This window comes from Aspergillus nidulans, chromosome I (genome assembly GCF_000011425.1).
Source record: "Aspergillus nidulans FGSC A4 chromosome I".
Classification (NCBI taxonomy): domain Eukaryota; kingdom Fungi; phylum Ascomycota; class Eurotiomycetes; order Eurotiales; family Aspergillaceae; genus Aspergillus; species Aspergillus nidulans.
Genome location: NC_066257.1, coordinates 1,548,215 through 1,563,619, shown reverse-complemented (window position 1 = coordinate 1,563,619; position 15,405 = coordinate 1,548,215). Strand labels below are relative to the sequence as shown.

Genomic DNA, 15,405 nt, shown 5'->3' with positions numbered 1-15,405 from the left:
TAATACTTTTTGCGTTATCATATATGATCTGAGCCTATTCCACAATTCGTCATTATCTTTTTACCCTCAGTCAAAGTTTTCAGTAAAGTAATAATTCATACTGATGTGTCCTTATTTAGCGAAAATGCTCCATCTAATCTCAACCCTATGAGAATTCTGGGAGACATAAAAGGGCGACACCCCCTAATAAGGCGGCTGTTATTAGAACTACTCCTGTAGCTGAGCCCACTGCCTATAAATCCGAATAGAGTTATAGTGACAAACTGGTTATGACTAGATATACAAAATTTTGTGAAGGAGAGTATAATTATATATAAGGAGTGGTGCCCGTTGAATCAATCATGAAATTTTCAAGGGGAAGCTATCCACTAAACCAATCAATATTAACAAGCTTTGAATGATCCGTAAATCGTTCCATCATCTCACATATATAAGGCATTCAAGTCTTATCAACAACCACTCGTCACAATCACCTTCTCCGCCCAACCTTTCTTGCACTTCCCAAACCTAACGAAGAACCTTAAACAGCACACTTATCATATACCGGTACCTCCTTACACAAATCCTTGCTATTTCCATACGGGTTATCGCAGAGTGTATCACAGGTGGTATACTCAGGCGTAAACACCAAGAACTCATAATCCGGCATCGGCAGGCGGAACTGCTTGGTCACGTCATTGTTCTTCTTAGAAGCCTTGTAGCCAGCACGGCAGGCACAGTGGAAGCGGGTTCCCGTGTTGATGCACGAGGTTGTGATGTCGCAGCCGTTGACCCCGGAGATAGGATTGCACACTCCACACTTGGGGGGCGGGGTTGGTTTGGCGAGGGCCAGGGCGGCTGTTGAAAGGAGGAGAAGGGCAGAGAGCTTCATTTTCGGGTTGGGTTGGATTGTAGTGGATCTATTTAAATATTGATATGGTTTGGTTTAGAGGAGAAATGCTTGCTGAGGAGGAAGAAGATGAGAAATGAGAATGAGGAGATCCCTCGAGAGTCGGCCGTCTTTATATACTTCGATCTGGGCTATTTCTCGACCTTCTCCTTGGTAGTTGTCAAGCTGAGAGGGAAAGCGTATGCGATAGGCGCTGCCACTTATGATCACAACAAGCCAGTCCGTAAGCCCTAATTGAGACATGGCAAAGTCAAGATCCCACCTCGACCCAATAAATAAGCCCTCTAAACCCCTGGATGCAGAAGGACGACAAAGAAGGATTGAAGACACTGACACCTAGCCCCGGAAAGGGCTGATTTTGACCCTGCATCGCTTGGTCTCACCTCCCGCGGCTGAACTAGAAAGCCACCGTTCTGCTAGGGCTGAGAACAGATTTGAATACGAGATTTGCGTCACCATGAGATCGAACTCTAGCTGCGGCGCCGGCTCAGTCTCCTTCTTACCTTCTAGTGTTGTCCAGAGTTCAGGGCATGGCTGTTTTGAGTAACAATGTGATCTTGATCCGATGCTGTCACTGATGCTTCTTTACGAAGTATCCGAGGGGGTTTGCAGGATCCCTGTTCGAGCTATGATCTGGGATTACTCCCCCGCTTTTGTCTAAATGGATTCTGCTGTCAGCAAAAGCATCTGGTGGTGACAAATGAATATTCAATACCAATCAGTATCTGCCTTTAGGACTATGGGCAGGAATAAACTAATCTTCTCAAGTGAGACATCTTGACCTCATCATTGGGAAAAAGAGTAAGACATGGGGTTGCTGGGAATGTGGAGGAGAGAAAGTTCGAAACCTGGCAAATGATTGAAGCTGGGAAACGAGATTCCGCTGCAGGGCTCCGAGGATCCGAAGTCCCGTTCGAGTCCTGGCCTTTGAGCGTAATAAGTTGCTTACAAAGTGCAGATGTGGTTACCTCATACTGGCCAATTCGAGAAACTAATCTAACTGACTTATACGATTGCATATTTGTTCAGGCCGGTGAGAAGGAAGGTACTGCAGTCTGGTCCGGCTGACGAGAAACTGGACCAAAAAAGAAAAGCTCTGCGAGAAACTGCGATCTATTATGCGGAGTCGTGAGATTGTACAGGTTTTGTTAACGATGGCGAGCATATAGCACGCCACTCGCTACCATATGTCTAAAGACGTTCGGGCACCTTCGACCCCTCAGGCTCCCCGATGAGCGTTAGGAAACTTTCGTGCACCTCATCCGTAAGATCACTAGCCTGCATGCTCCTCCCCTTTGCCTTGAAAGCGCGACGGGAACACTCCCTGGTAATTGCAGCTCCTGCCCACGCAGCCAGCAGCAAAGTTGTGCTTGGAGACATTCTTTTGTTCGACTCCAGCTCCCCTTGGACCTCCTCCTTATTCTCCGCCTCCTTTGAGTGTTCTTGCTCGCCCGAGTCCCAAAGTGCATCGTGGTAAGCCGCTCGCCAGGCCAATAAGGTGCCCAACGATCCAGTGAGAGTATCGCCCTGTCCGCCACTGCGCTTCAGGCCTCCTGGTAGATCAGAGACAATGCTCGTGACTCCGTTTGAAATGACATCGTGTGGTCCCTTCTGGATTATGGTGACGCCGCCCAGGGCTTGCGAGAGCTTCTCGCAGGCTTCCGCTTCCTTGCTTGTTTTGTCTCCGCTCTCTTTTGACGAGATTTGGGCTAGACTTGGGACCTCGATATTAAGAGCCTTGGCTAGGCGACTGAACTCATTGACGTTAGGCGTTAGGATACAGTCCTTGTACCCCTTCACCAGATCTGGGTTCTCTGTGACCAGGAGCAGGCCATCCGCATCTAGGACAAAGGGTATTGAGCGGGACCGTGCCTCCTTCATCACCTCTGTGACTACTTTAAGAGTAACGCCATCCCGACCTAGACCGGGTCCAATAACAAGTGCATGGAGCCGCCCGAGCATTGCGATGATCGGGCTTGCAAGAGACGGAGCATCAATGGAGCTGGGGTCCTTGACGGAAGCGCTGCTCGGTAAGATCGGGTGCACCATCAAATTGGGTGAGTATGATTTAATGACCTAGGCGCGAGGTAAGCCGCTATTTGAGATGTTGTTTAGTTGAGGAGCCTACAGTAGCAGCCGAGCTTTCGCAGATAACATGACTCTGCGAAAAACAATTAGTAGAGCTTAGACACCACCTGATGCACTCGTACCAGATCACACCCTAGCGCATTATTAGCAATCAAGCATCGAAGGTCAGGTTAAGCATAAGCTTAAATACCTAGTCTAGCTGACGCCATAGCAGAGAAGTATGGTGCGCCTGTGTAGCTTTATGGGTTCAGCTTATTCTGCTTGCAAGACCCACGGAGACGACATGACATACTCTAGCGAGCCTCCAATAACAGCAACTCTACCCTGTTGTCCTGTAATTATTGCCAGATCAGTAGGTTGTCACTGCAGCATTGTCAGGATTATTTACCCTTGTGAAATTTCTCCAGCATTGGAGGAACAAGCTTGCGGGCTTTTTGGAACAGCACCTTAGATGGCACCGAGATATGGTGAACGTTAGCCATAGTTGCAGAGCTTCCCAGCGTGAACCGATGTTTTGGCAGAGTGTGAGTATGAGATTATGTAGGAAAGAAAAGTAATACCCCGCGAAACATGAAGAATGTCAACGCGCTGATGCGCTGATGAGCCGGTGATGTCAGCGCCTAGTGGGGCTGATGCAATCAGGAACTATTCAATCTTGTACTCCATAGGAGACCCAGATATAGAGCAACCTGGAATCAAGTAAACATCGCATCTGTCTACTGATACGAAAAGCAGCTTATGAAAATAGTTCAATCATGAAAGTATCTACATCGGATCTACCCAAGTAAGAAACGGCAACGCCCGCATAACCACAATGCTGAAAGGAACCCGAAAGAGAGAACAGGGGTTGCCCCCATCTATCAATACCGTAACGCTCGCTGATGCTGAAGACATAGAAACAAGAATGAAAATCAAAGAAAGGAGTATAGGGGCAGTCAAATGTAATCGAAAAAAGTCACTTCTGCAATGCACCTCCGGGTATTCCATGCTGATGCTCCAATCCCAAACTTAGCAGTCAAACGATTACCGATAAAATAACGAAAATGAGAAGGCAAGGTGCAGCTGGATAGCGGCAAAGGAAATACACGCTACTGGCGCTTAGAGGCCAGCATGGCGAGTTTCTTGCGACGCTCCATCTTTTCTCTCTTAGCTGCGGCCTCTGCCCGCATATCCTCTTCATCCTCACGTCGAGCTGCAGCCAGAGCTGCTGCTTCCTCGGCCTCCACATCATCTATGCCTGCCTCCATGTCAGATGATTCCGAGTAATAATCATCATAGTCATCTGCGTAATCGTCTTCATCCTCTTCATCTGTTCCGAGATAATCGTCCATTCTGGATCGTTTGTTAGACCTGAATTGGCCTCTTCGGACGCCATTCCGGCTTGGCAAATTGGCCGTGCCACGGTAAACCGGCTCCGTAGATGTCGGCCTTGCGGTGCCCTTGTAGGTTGGTTCTTCCTGCTCGCGCTTGATTGAGGGCTTTGCACTACCGACCTTGGTAGCAGAGACACTGGAAGCAGCACCTGCTTTCTTAGCTAGCTTTGATTCCCTCTCCTTCGCCTGCGCCTCCATCATTCGTTTCTTGCGTTCCATCCTGCTCAACTTCTCCTTGGGCACTGGCTGATGTTTGAACATTCCAATCTGCGCGGGAGCATTCTGCTGTGCAGCTTTTGCCTGCGCCATAATGTCCGCGAAAGAACCTTTCGGCGCTGGCTTCGAAGGTGCCGGTGGAGTTTTCCTAGTAACGGGCGCATTGTTGCTCGTCGGAGGTTTCATGCTTTTCGATGTTGTTGCTGGACGTTGATTGGAAGGCGCTGGTGCGTTAGCTGGTTTCGCGGCAGCAGGTCTTGCGGGTATTTGTGATCCGGGCTTCTGCGTCCGTGGCAACGGCTCCTCGGCTTTTCGCTTTGTTCCCGTTTGGAGCCCATTCTTCCGTTCATCTGTGGCAGGACGAACAGCCGGGGTTGGTTTCCGAGCCTCTGGTCTAGAGTTGGATGAAGAGACAGTGGGAGAAGGTGCGGTAGATGGGGTAGGGATAGGAGTCGGTTTGCCCGTCTCGATAGACGAAAGGACAGAATCGAGGAACTAGACATCGTTAATGGCAAACGTGAAAAGTCAGGAGTGATTAATCTCACACTCATGGTGTCGATTATTCCTGATGAGTTCGGCACCAAGGAGCGACGTCAGGTATTTATGTAAAAAGGTTCACCGTCGGTGGTGGGTGCAAACAGGCAACTTCATGACTTCGTCAGTGGACACCACCGGCAAACCAGTAGTTCGACGAGTGATAAGCCTATTCACACGAGGTGACAAAAAGGGCTATTGAATCAAGGTACGTGATGCCAAACTTTTGCTGGTGCAGTGTGAGTTTTCAGGACCTTCAGAAGAAGCTGTCTTATTGCGCGTGACAGATAAGGAACATCCATCCATGCTGTCTTCTAGAATGAGCCAGTCACGTGACTACTTAACCGCCACAGAGCTCGCTTAGTCGGCTCAGCCACTAGCACCAGCCACAACGCACTTTTCCGCTAATTTGGTGATCTCGAACTTTTCGTTTCTTTCCCTCTTCACGACATCAACCCAACCCGAACTCGACGTTTCAGTCTCCGCCCAACTTGCGGTTAAATCGATTGATTCTCTTGTTCGATAGTTAAATCAAACAGTATGTGATTTCCTCAATTGACGGCTGACACTGAGATTAGCGACTGATCGGATTTTGTGCTATAGTTCAAAATGAAGCACCTCGCAGCCTACCTCCTCCTCGCCCTTGCTGGCAACGAGTCTCCCTCCGCCTCCGACATCAAGGAGGTTCTCTCTTCCGTCGGTGTTGACGCCGACGACGAGCGCCTCGAGAAGCTCATTGCTGAGCTCCAGGGCAAGGACATCAACGAGGTTCGTTATTGCATATAGAGTTGGAAGACGCGGACTGCGGGCTAACGATAATCTTTAAACAGCTGATCGCTGAGGGTACCACCAAGCTTGCCTCCGTTCCCTCCGGCGGTGCTGGTGGTGCTGCCCCTGCTGCCGCTGCCGGTGGTGCTGCTGCTGCCGAGGCCCCCGCTGCTGAGAAGGAGGAGGAGAAGGAGGAGTCCGATGAGGACATGGGCTTCGGTCTCTTCGACTAAGCGCGTCCCTCTACAGACGAAAAGTCCATCATTCGGGGGGATTGGAATCTGGCTATTAAGTTCAGTATTGGAAAGAACGCTGCTAAAAGGAATAGTCGAGCCTGCATTTCTAAGGCTTGTCTAATGCCGTTACGAATTATGCATACGTGAGCTTGAAAGAGCTGCTAGCCCAATACAGATTCTCTTGACCTCCTCGGAATATTATGTGTCCTTGTAATATGATGTGCCTACCTGAAAATCGCACATAATGTAAATAAGGCCTAATGAACGACCAGTAAAAGCATACTCAAAGTCACATGTACTTCTATCAAAAAAGCGCTTGATAGGCCGAATCAAAAGCATTGATAATGGACCCAGTTTGAACTTGATGGCTGGCCCATGAATGTATGTTTCCTGAAAGAGTTAGCGTGGAAGGCTTTAGGGCTTGACCCTTCGCTTAGACGAGCCCTTCGGCCACGGCCACCCTCATCCAGAAGCGGTACAGAGAGCGAGCCCGCCCAAAGTTCAAACAGCGACACGCCATCCGACAACCATCGTCCTTTTCGCTTTTCGAGTTTCATTCGAGAAGCGACCTTGAGAGGAACAACCCGCCAAAATGTCTGACGTCGAATACGTGAGTTCTCCTCGACCTCAAAATAGAGTATTCTGGTTTGAAGAGGGTTGCTTGTACTAACATTTTTCTTAGAACGCCGAGGAGGCTGCCGGTATGTGAACACGCAACTACTCTTTCCTGTTCCCCAATCCCCCGTGGACATGCGCTATGAAGAATTATTTGGATGAAAATGCGAGGAGGCGGAACGTTCGATATGGTTATGGAACGATGATGGGCGGTGGTGAATATGTGAAGATTTGAATGGAAGAGAACTTCGCCAACCCTCAGCCGCGCCAACACAAACACCACATCCACACGAATAACGCAGAAATATCAGAATCAGGGCGCTGACAGGTTACTCCGACAGAGATCAAGAAGAGAAGACAGTTCCGCAAGTTTACCTATCGCGGAATCGACCTCGACCAGCTCCTCGACCTCTCCTCTGAACAGCTTCGCGATGTCGTGCACGCTCGTGCCCGCCGTAGGTTCAACCGCGGTCTGAAGCGCAAGCCCATGGGCTTGATTAAGAAGCTCCGCAAGGCCAAGCAGGAGGCCAAGCCTAACGAGAAGCCCGACCTCGTCAAGACTCACCTCCGTGACATGATCGTTGTCCCCGAGATGATCGGCTCCGTCATTGGTATCTACTCCGGTAAGGAGTTTAACCAGATTGAGGTCAAGCCCGAGATGGTTGGCCACTACCTCGGTGAATTCTCTATCTCTTAGTACGTATTCCGGTTCTTGGCTTGGATGGATGGATTTGGATTAAATTCTAACACTCCCAACAGCAAGCCTGTCAAGCACGGTCGTCCCGGTATTGGTGCCACCCACTCTTCCCGTTTCATTCCCCTCAAGTAAAGAAGAAAAGCTTTTCTTGGGTGTTGCGTGGAGGATTTGGGCGTACAGGAGAACAAAATAAAAATACGAGAGGATCAGATGGATACCATTTGCGTTACATTGGGTTTCATCTGCTTGTATGTCAAGTGCGGGTCAGCTTTTGCATCTCAATACAATGGTCTTGTCGGCATGAAAATAACGAGTCCTGCACTCTGGACTTCTACACTCCTGTCCCGCTGGGTGGGAGGTAGGAGTCTTGTCTCTTTCTCGTGTAGAAAGGTCTAATTAACGAAATTTATTTCTTTATCTTCATGTTACGCTTGAAGCTAATTACCAACCAACTGTAAAGCTAAATGGCTTCCCTGAAGCACATTCATTTCCCCATCAATGCGGAATGGTCTTCTCTGCGTTTAGGTCACCGAACAGGCAGCATGTGGAGCTTATCCACAAGCATCGCAAGCTTCCTCCGTTCCCGTTTTATTTCCTTCTCCATGCGTCCTGGATCTATCCCCTGGCTCATGAGCCACTTCTCTACCTCGGCGAAGCCATTACGAACCCGTTCCTTAAACCCTGGGACCGTACAATACTCCCCTTCCTTCGCAACAAGGTCGCTAAATAGGGCCCAAGCAAGCAAGCCGAAATGCAGCTGGGACTTCTTCTGTGGTCCCTCGACACCCAGACTATTCTTCTCATAGCTCGAAAGTTGACAGGAAGACTGGTATGAATACAACGCAAGTTTTGCTAATGTCAGCGCATGACTTGCGCGTAAAGGATGTGCTTCATAGGGATAAACTTGGGGATCAATGCGAGTGACCCTGAGTGCGGAGTTGAAGAAGGCTTGGTCGAATTTTCCTGTGGAGATATCAGAGACAATCTTTTCGTCTAGGATTGAGATGAAGGGTTGTTTGGTTTTTGGCAGGTCGTGCGAGAGCAGAGATTTGGTGACATCTACAAGTTTCTGCTCATCCGTGACGCAGGAGCTAGCCCGAGACTCTTCTAGGAGCGCATAGGCTTCTCTTGCAGCAGCGCCTGCTTCGCCAGTTGGCTCTGGGTCCTTCGCGCATAAGCACTTCGCGCAATTGCAGGTGAAAAAGTATCTCTCCTGCAGCTCTTTCTGCCGGATACGGGTTGGATATGTGGTGTCAATGTAGGATATGAAGATCTGCTCGCCTGTGGCAATTGGGCGGATTGCTTTCACGAAGATTTCGGAGCCGTCAAATCCAACCACGGCATTGTAGTCGCAGCTGTGGTTGATCAGAGCTGCATAGGGATGTAGGTATATACCAATGTCATCGTCATTGGTCAGGTTAAAGGAATTCAAATCAAGCTGAGACAACCATCAGAGCCATTCAATGGCATAAGGAGTACCCTAGTCGTGTGAAGATAAACTGAACTCACCCTTGCGTGATAAGCAACTATCTTCTCTTCCTCCATATCCGTCTTCGAATACTCCTTTACAGCCCTCGAAGTGAGAGCAATGCGTTCCGCCTGCGGCGCGTTTCTATTGAGTATGTCGTCAATGTGAGTTTCAAGAGTTTGAAACAGCACTAGTTCCTCCTCTGTGTACGCGTTCTTCCTCGCCTCAGTGCGCAGCACCATACGCAAAAGCGCTCTCGCATTAACTGGCAAAACCTTTGGCTTCAGGTTTCTGAAAATAACGCATTCGCGAGAATGGGTCAGTTTCCAATCCTTTGATTGACAAGACTATATCACTGTAAGCATTGCGTCGGAGCGAGTCTTTCCCTCCCCTCTACCACGGCACGGTTCTCACCTTGTCACAGTACTTCACAACATGGCATCCTGTGCAGGCTTTCAAAGAGACCTCCTGCCCGCTGTAACTGTCAAAATGTCTCTTACCAAAACATCCAGAGCAGGTATCTTGGAGTCGCTCAGTTTTCAAGACCGCGACGAACGGATCCTGGATGTGCAAGATATCATCGCATGTGCGAATGTCTGTGTACGCAAAGAGCCCTCTCCCTAAGCCATTTGAAGCCGGCCCAGGGGTTGCCTTCGTTTTAACTGATGGCAAAGGGGTTGAGTTGGACATCGGTGTTGTGGCTTGACCGAGACGGAATAGTAGAGGATCCTAGAGCATCCTCGTCCGAAGAGCTATAATTCCGGTAGATTTCGAAAGGTATCGGAATACTTATCCAAGATAAACAACCTCTTATAGTTCCTTTTGAAATAGAATGAAGAGCTGGTTTAGCCGCAAGTTGGTCTTTCTGCCTCGGGATGTTAGCCTCTGCTCTTAAAATTCGTGGATGACTAACCAGCTGATGATCTAAGGAGGGAACGACTTATTAGACTCTGTCACAGATACCTTCAAATCGTTTTCGTTTGACTGGCGAAAGGCAATGGTGGGTGGTGGCTACGACGAAAAGTTATGGAGAGGAGTTAAGAGATGTGTGCGGTTCGGCCGTCCACTGCTCGGAAAATTCTCTGCTACACTACGCAAAGACATTACTTCACTTTCACCAGAGGACGAATCTGATGTCAGCTCCACCTAGATTCATACTGAAAGACGAGATAGGATATAACCACTATACTACAATTAAAACATACACTGCCAATGCTGCAAACAATTCAAATCAGTCGTAATATCCAGTTCAAAATCTTTTCTCGCTCACGCACAACCTGCCTGTAGAAACCAGCAGAGTATAAGCAACTAATAAGATATCAAAGGCCGCGAGAGCGATAGCGAGTCGTCACACCGCAGCGCGGGTCCTTCGTTCTGTAGGAGAAGAAACAGGTAGCCAATTAGCAAGGCTACGGGAGAAATGGTCTATCAAGAGGTGGTGTTCCATCTGCTACGCCGACCGGCACGGCGTTCGTGTCTGGAAAAAAAATGAACACAGTATAACACCAAGAGGTTATCGTATCCAGAAACTTTTAATCTTTTGCGTTTACAGAAGCTTGCCGCCAACGAAGTTGGACCAGGTCCGGACTTCGGAGGGAATGCCCTCAGGACGAGGGAGCTTCTGGTTCATGGCTTGAGCGAATAGTTGGGCAGTCTAGTGAAGTTGATTAGCTCAAGATCTCATTTACCTGAAGTGTGGTGCCTTACCTTGGTTTCCATGAAGAGAGGGACACCAAAGTCGACTGCGTTTCGGCGCATAACATAGTCCTCGTCGAGAAGGGTCTTGCCGCGAGTCTTGGCAAGGTTGAAGCAGCCCCGGATGTCGTACTTCTGGAAGACCTCACGAAGGGCACGCTTGTCCTTCTTGGGAAACTCGATCACCTGGACAGGGGTGTGCTCCTTGGTTGCAGACTCGATGTGAGCCTTAACTTCAGGACTGGCAGCGAAGAATTTGAAGCCCAGAGGGTGGAGGAGGTCAACAATCTGGGCCAGAGCAGGGTTGGTGATATCACCGCCCAGCAGGATACCCTCACCAGGCTCAGGCACGCGGAAGTTCATGGTGGACTGCAGGGAAGCCCAGTAGGCCTCAACAACGTCCTTACCAAAGCAAGCGATTTCTCCAGTACTGGCCATCTCGACGCCGAGGAAAGGATCAGCACCAGCGAGACGGGTCCAAGAGAATTGAGGAACCTTAGTGGCAAGGTAGTCACGCTTGACTTCCATAAGGTCGACAGGCTCAGGGACATCACGGCCAACAAGGGCCTTGGTAGCGACGTCAATGAAGTTGGTTCCAAGAACCTTGCTGACGAAGGGGAAAGAGCGAGAAGCACGGAGGTTGCACTCAATGACCTTGAGCTGGGGCTCGGCACCCTCCTGGTCGGCCTTGATGATCTGCATGTTGAAGGGACCGGTGATGTTCCATGCTTTGGCAACCTTCTCAGCGATTTCCTTAACACGGCTCATCACGGGCTTCTCCAGGGAAGCGGGGGGAAGGACAAGGGTGGCGTCACCAGAATGGACACCGGCAGGCTCAACGTGTTCACTGATGGCGTGCAGAAGAAGCTTTCCATTGGAGGCAACGGCATCAACATCAATTTCCTGGGCACCTTCAATGAACTTGGTGATAACAACAGGGTGATCGGGAGAAACGGCACTGGCGTTCAGGAGCTTCTCCTTCAGCTCATCCTGGCTGTGGATAACACTCATGGCAGCACCGGAGAGGACGTAACTGGGACGAACCAACACAGGGTAGCCAACAGCCTCAGCGAAGCGCTCAGCCTCAGCAACAGAGGTGAGCTCCTTCCAAGCAGGCTGATCAACACCAATGCTGTCCAGGATCTGAGAGAACTTGTGGCGATCCTCAGCGTTGTCAATGTCCTTGGGGTTAGTACCGAGGACATTGGCACCGCCGGTTTCCTGTAGCCGGAGGGCGATGTTCTGAGGAAGCTGGCCACCGACGGAGACAACCACCCCGCTGGCGCTCTCGAGCTCATAGATATCCATGACACGCTCGTAGCTGAGTTCTTCAAAGTACAGCTTGTCAGCAGTGTCGAAGTCGGTGGAGTAGGTTTCAGGGTTGTAATTAATCATAACAGTCTTCTTGCCCATGTTCCTGAGAGAAAGAGTGGCGTTGACGGCACACCAGTCAAATTCGACAGAGCTACCAATACGGTACACGCCGCTTCCAAGAATGATGGTTCCATGGTCATCAAAGGTAACATCGTGGGAAGTAGCGTTGTACGTGGTGTAGAGATAATTGGTGTCAGCAGGGAACTCAGCAGCCAGTGTATCAATCTTCTTCACCCAAGGTCTGATGCCAAACCCCTTCCTGCGGGCACGGACATCATCTTCAGACGCACCAACGAGCTGAGCAATCTGCTTGTCAGAGAAACCAAGCTTCTTGGACTTCAGCATCAGCTCCTTGTTGACACCGAAGAGGCTGCCAATTTCCTTGAGTTCGTTGTGGTTGTCAACGATGTTCTGGAGCTTGTACAAGAACCACTTATCGATCTTGGTCAGCTCGTGAACCTTGTCCACAGAGTAGTTTTCGTGAAGCATAGCCTGGCCGACAGCCAACCAGCGGCGGTCGGTAGGGTTCTTCAAGACCTCATCCAGGTTCTCGAACTTGTCACCCTGGAATCCAACGAAGCGAGGATCGACCTGGCGGATAGCCTTCTGGAACGATTCCTCGAAGGTACGGCCGATAGCCATGACCTCACCAACGGACTTCATAGCACTGCCAATATCACGGTTAACGTGCTGGAACTTGCTCAGGTCCCAACGAGGAATCTTGGTAACGATGTAGTCCAAGCTGGGCTCGAAGTTTGCGGTTGTGGTCTTGGTAACAGCGTTGGGGAGCTCAGGCAAAGTGTGTCCCAGACCGATCTTCGCAGCGGTATAGGCAAGAGGGTAACCGGTGGCCTTGGAGGCAAGAGCCGAGGAGCGGGAAAGACGAGCGTTGACTTCAATGACACGGTAGTCGAGTCCATCAGGTTGCAGAGCGTACTGGACGTTACATTCACCAACAACACCAAGATGGCGGACAATTTTGATGGCGGCGGTACGGAGCATATGGTACTCCTCATCGGACAGAGTCTGACTCGGCGCAACGACGATACTGTCACCAGTGTGGATTCCCAGGGGATCGAAGTTCTCCATGTTACAGACAGTAATGCAGTTGTTGGAAGCATCACGGACGACTTCGTACTCGACCTCCTTCCAGCCACGAAGAGACTTCTCAACCAAAATCTGGGGGGAGAGAGTCAAGGAACGTGAGGCCAAGTTCTTCAACTCCTCGGGGTTGTTCGCAAAGCCGGAACCGAGACCACCGAGAGCGTAGGCCGAACGGACGATGATGGGATAGCCAACCTCATCAGCAGCCTTCAGAGCCTCATCAACGGTGCCAACGGCGATAGACTCGGCAATAGGAATGTTGATTTCATTTAGGGCCTTGGCGAACAGGTCACGGTCTTCACTGGTCTCCAGGGTCTTGATGCTGGTTCCAAGGACACGCACACCGTAGCGCTCAAAGGTGCCCATGCGGTTCATTTGCACACCGAGGTTCAGGGCGGTCTGCCCACCGAAGGAAAGGAAGATACCGTCAGGGCGCTCCCTTTCGATAACGTATGTTACGTACTCCGGCGTGACGGGGAGGTAGTAAACTTCATCAGCAAGCTTGTGGTCTGTCTGAATCGTAGCAATGTTGGGGTTGATCAAAACCGACTGCACACCGGCTTCCTTGAGAGCTTTGAGGGCCTGGGAACCTAAGAGTGAATGCACAAGTATCAGCAACCACGTCCATAGACCATGTTGGCAGACCCCTTCACGCTTGCAACTGGTCCTCCTCCTGATCGACACAACAGGCTGCGCTGCCTCTACTAGAATAAACCACAGGACTCATTGACCTACCAGAGTAATCGAACTCTCCAGCCTGGCCAATGCTCAGACCACCACTACCGATAACCAGCACCTTCTTGACGTCAACCAAGTTAGCACCAGGGTTGACAATTCCGCTAGAGAATAGACTGTCGCCGACAGAGGACGACTCGGCAGCTAGACGGCAGAGCGCGCTGGAGAAGTTGCGCAACTGCTGCGACCGCCATGGCGAAGGAGTCTTCTGTTGCAATCGAAGTGCCGATGCTGTGGAACGGGTGGTGCTCGGGGACGTGAAAGACCGCAATGCCAGTGCAGAGCGACGGGTCTCAGCGAGACATCGTTGACGCAGGAGGGAGGACGTAGCCTGCCCGCACCGAGCAGCAAGAACCATTGCGGCGCGCACTATTTGACAGGTAGGTGAAAGAGAGTAAAGCGAAGAGGATGCAGTCCAATTGAGCTGTCACTACGCTCTGCTCCTCGGGTGTAGACTCGGCGACGGAGGCCTGGACACTCGCACCGCTATAGCTCCAAGGGCACTGTTTCCTTCTCGCTCGGCCTAGACAAATCCCTACCGACGTCCCGCCTTCTGCCGCACGCCCAAGACTGAGGGAGGGGGTAGGATGGAGGGAATTGAAAAATTGGCTTGAGATGGTGGGTGAGTCAAGGAGAGGAGGACGGTGAAAGCAGCCAGAGGCGGAGGGACACAAAAAAATTTATGGAGGTACGTAAAGGCGGCGATGAGTCAATCAGCGGGAGAGAAACTGGAATAGCGCCAACAGGTCGACAAACGTTCCTCCCAGGAAAGACGCCCTGAATTCAGGGCCGATAAGACACCGGTGTGTGGGGATTCCAATAGAAGCAGAAAAAATGGTCCCTAAAATCGGAGTTCGGCCACGGTCGGACTCAACAAGTGAGCACTTCCCAAAAGCCCTCTTCTTCACCGCCTGCTTAATAAGTCTGGCTATAGTCTCCTATTTGTCGGGCGACTGAGCCTGAAGATTTTCCTTTTGTGGTAATAGTGGATCTTATCATCTCCAGAATAGAAGAGTTCCTTGAAATTATCCAAAAGTATCGGTTAACTCAAGGGACCAACCCAAGAAACCGTTAGGGCCCCATGGTTGCTTGGTATCTATTCGTCTAGCGAAAAATTCTCGGCTTCCATGTTCTTCGTGGAGTCACCAGCGAGAAGGATGGCCAGACGATGCTGCATGGAACACCCTATACTGTATAGTCACGTGTACTGATGGACAATGACACCTTCCAAGCTTTCCGTCTGCAGACCCAACATCATGCATGATGAACGTCTCGTTCCTTATGATCCTGTCTTTTCACCCGGGGAAGGAATGACAAGATATAGGATGGTCGAACAATTCCTAGCCGACGTTGCATGTCTACGGAATGAGATCCAATCAATCTCGACAGAGACGAACCCTTGAAAGCCAATGATGCCGAGTCGAGCACTCTGTATACCATAACACCAGAGTTCCAGAGAGTTTATTGATTTCTCTCTTCCAAATTCCACGCGGGGAACCATCGAAATGAATTGATAATGGGCTAAATTGGTAGCTGAAGCGTATGGAGATCATTCTAATACTCATTCTTCATTGAAACTACAGAAAGCTATACTGATTTCCAAGCATCTTTCT

At 50.2% G+C, this 15,405-nt stretch overlaps 7 protein-coding genes across 7 annotated transcripts, besides 1 other annotated feature; 2 read left to right on the top strand and 5 right to left on the bottom strand.

Annotated features, from left to right (window-relative positions):
- Positions 1–15,405: part of a sequence feature (contig 1.102 645..132643(-1)) that runs on past both edges of the window.
- ANIA_05993 (putative adhesin) lies at positions 327–925 on the bottom strand. The gene has a single exon (XM_658505.2). The coding sequence runs from the start codon at positions 869–871 to the stop codon at positions 521–523; it is 351 nt and encodes a 116-aa protein (XP_663597.2). The 5' UTR covers positions 872–925; the 3' UTR covers positions 327–520.
- On the bottom strand, positions 2,081–3,459 carry ANIA_05994 (NADHX dehydratase; the record flags this gene model as incomplete). The annotated part of the gene is made up of 6 exons (XM_658506.1): positions 2,081–2,965; positions 3,018–3,050; positions 3,100–3,110; positions 3,168–3,214; positions 3,270–3,309; positions 3,366–3,459. The coding sequence occupies 6 exons, from the start codon at positions 3,457–3,459 to the stop codon at positions 2,081–2,083; spliced, it is 1,110 nt and encodes a 369-aa protein (XP_663598.1).
- ANIA_05995 (uncharacterized protein) lies at positions 3,717–5,308 on the bottom strand. Its single transcript, XM_658507.2, has 2 exons — positions 5,112–5,308; positions 3,717–5,061 (listed from the first exon to the last, which is right to left on the bottom strand). Exons 1-2 carry the CDS (start codon positions 5,115–5,117, stop codon positions 4,066–4,068), a joined length of 1,002 nt encoding a protein of 333 aa, XP_663599.1. The 5' UTR covers positions 5,118–5,308; the 3' UTR covers positions 3,717–4,065.
- Positions 5,550–6,384, top strand: aspf8 (ribosomal protein P2). The gene is made up of 3 exons (XM_658508.2): positions 5,550–5,638; positions 5,704–5,868; positions 5,931–6,384. Exons 2-3 carry the CDS (start codon positions 5,710–5,712, stop codon positions 6,099–6,101), a joined length of 330 nt encoding a protein of 109 aa, XP_663600.1. The 5' UTR covers positions 5,550–5,638; positions 5,704–5,709; the 3' UTR covers positions 6,102–6,384.
- ANIA_05997 (40S ribosomal protein uS19) lies at positions 6,480–7,548 on the top strand (the record flags this gene model as incomplete). Its single annotated transcript, XM_658509.2, has 3 exons — positions 6,480–6,603; positions 7,061–7,415; positions 7,479–7,548. 3 exons carry the CDS (start codon positions 6,480–6,482, stop codon positions 7,546–7,548), a joined length of 549 nt encoding a protein of 182 aa, XP_663601.2.
- ANIA_05998 (S-adenosylmethionine-dependent methyltransferase) lies at positions 7,943–9,574 on the bottom strand (the record flags this gene model as incomplete). The annotated part of the gene is made up of 3 exons (XM_658510.1): positions 7,943–8,854; positions 8,926–9,231; positions 9,299–9,574. 3 exons carry the CDS (start codon positions 9,572–9,574, stop codon positions 7,943–7,945), a joined length of 1,494 nt encoding a protein of 497 aa, XP_663602.1.
- Positions 10,056–14,150, bottom strand: ANIA_05999 (carbamoyl-phosphate synthase (glutamine-hydrolyzing) CPA2; the record flags this gene model as incomplete). Its single annotated transcript, XM_658511.2, has 3 exons — positions 10,056–10,538; positions 10,592–13,647; positions 13,793–14,150. The coding sequence occupies 3 exons, from the start codon at positions 14,148–14,150 to the stop codon at positions 10,431–10,433; spliced, it is 3,522 nt and encodes a 1,173-aa protein (XP_663603.1). The 3' UTR covers positions 10,056–10,430.

Coding starts and splice junctions, on each gene's coding strand:
- ANIA_05993 (XM_658505.2), bottom strand. CDS start 871: ATGAAGCTCTCTGCCCTTCTCCTCCTTTCAACAGCCGCCCTGGCCCTC.
- aspf8 (XM_658508.2), top strand. CDS start 5,710: ATGAAGCACCTCGCAGCCTACCTCCTCCTCGCCCTTGCTGGCAACGAG. Junction 5,869..5,930: donor AGGGCAAGGACATCAACGAG/GTTCGTTATTGC, acceptor ATCTTTAAACAG/CTGATCGCTGAGGGTACCAC.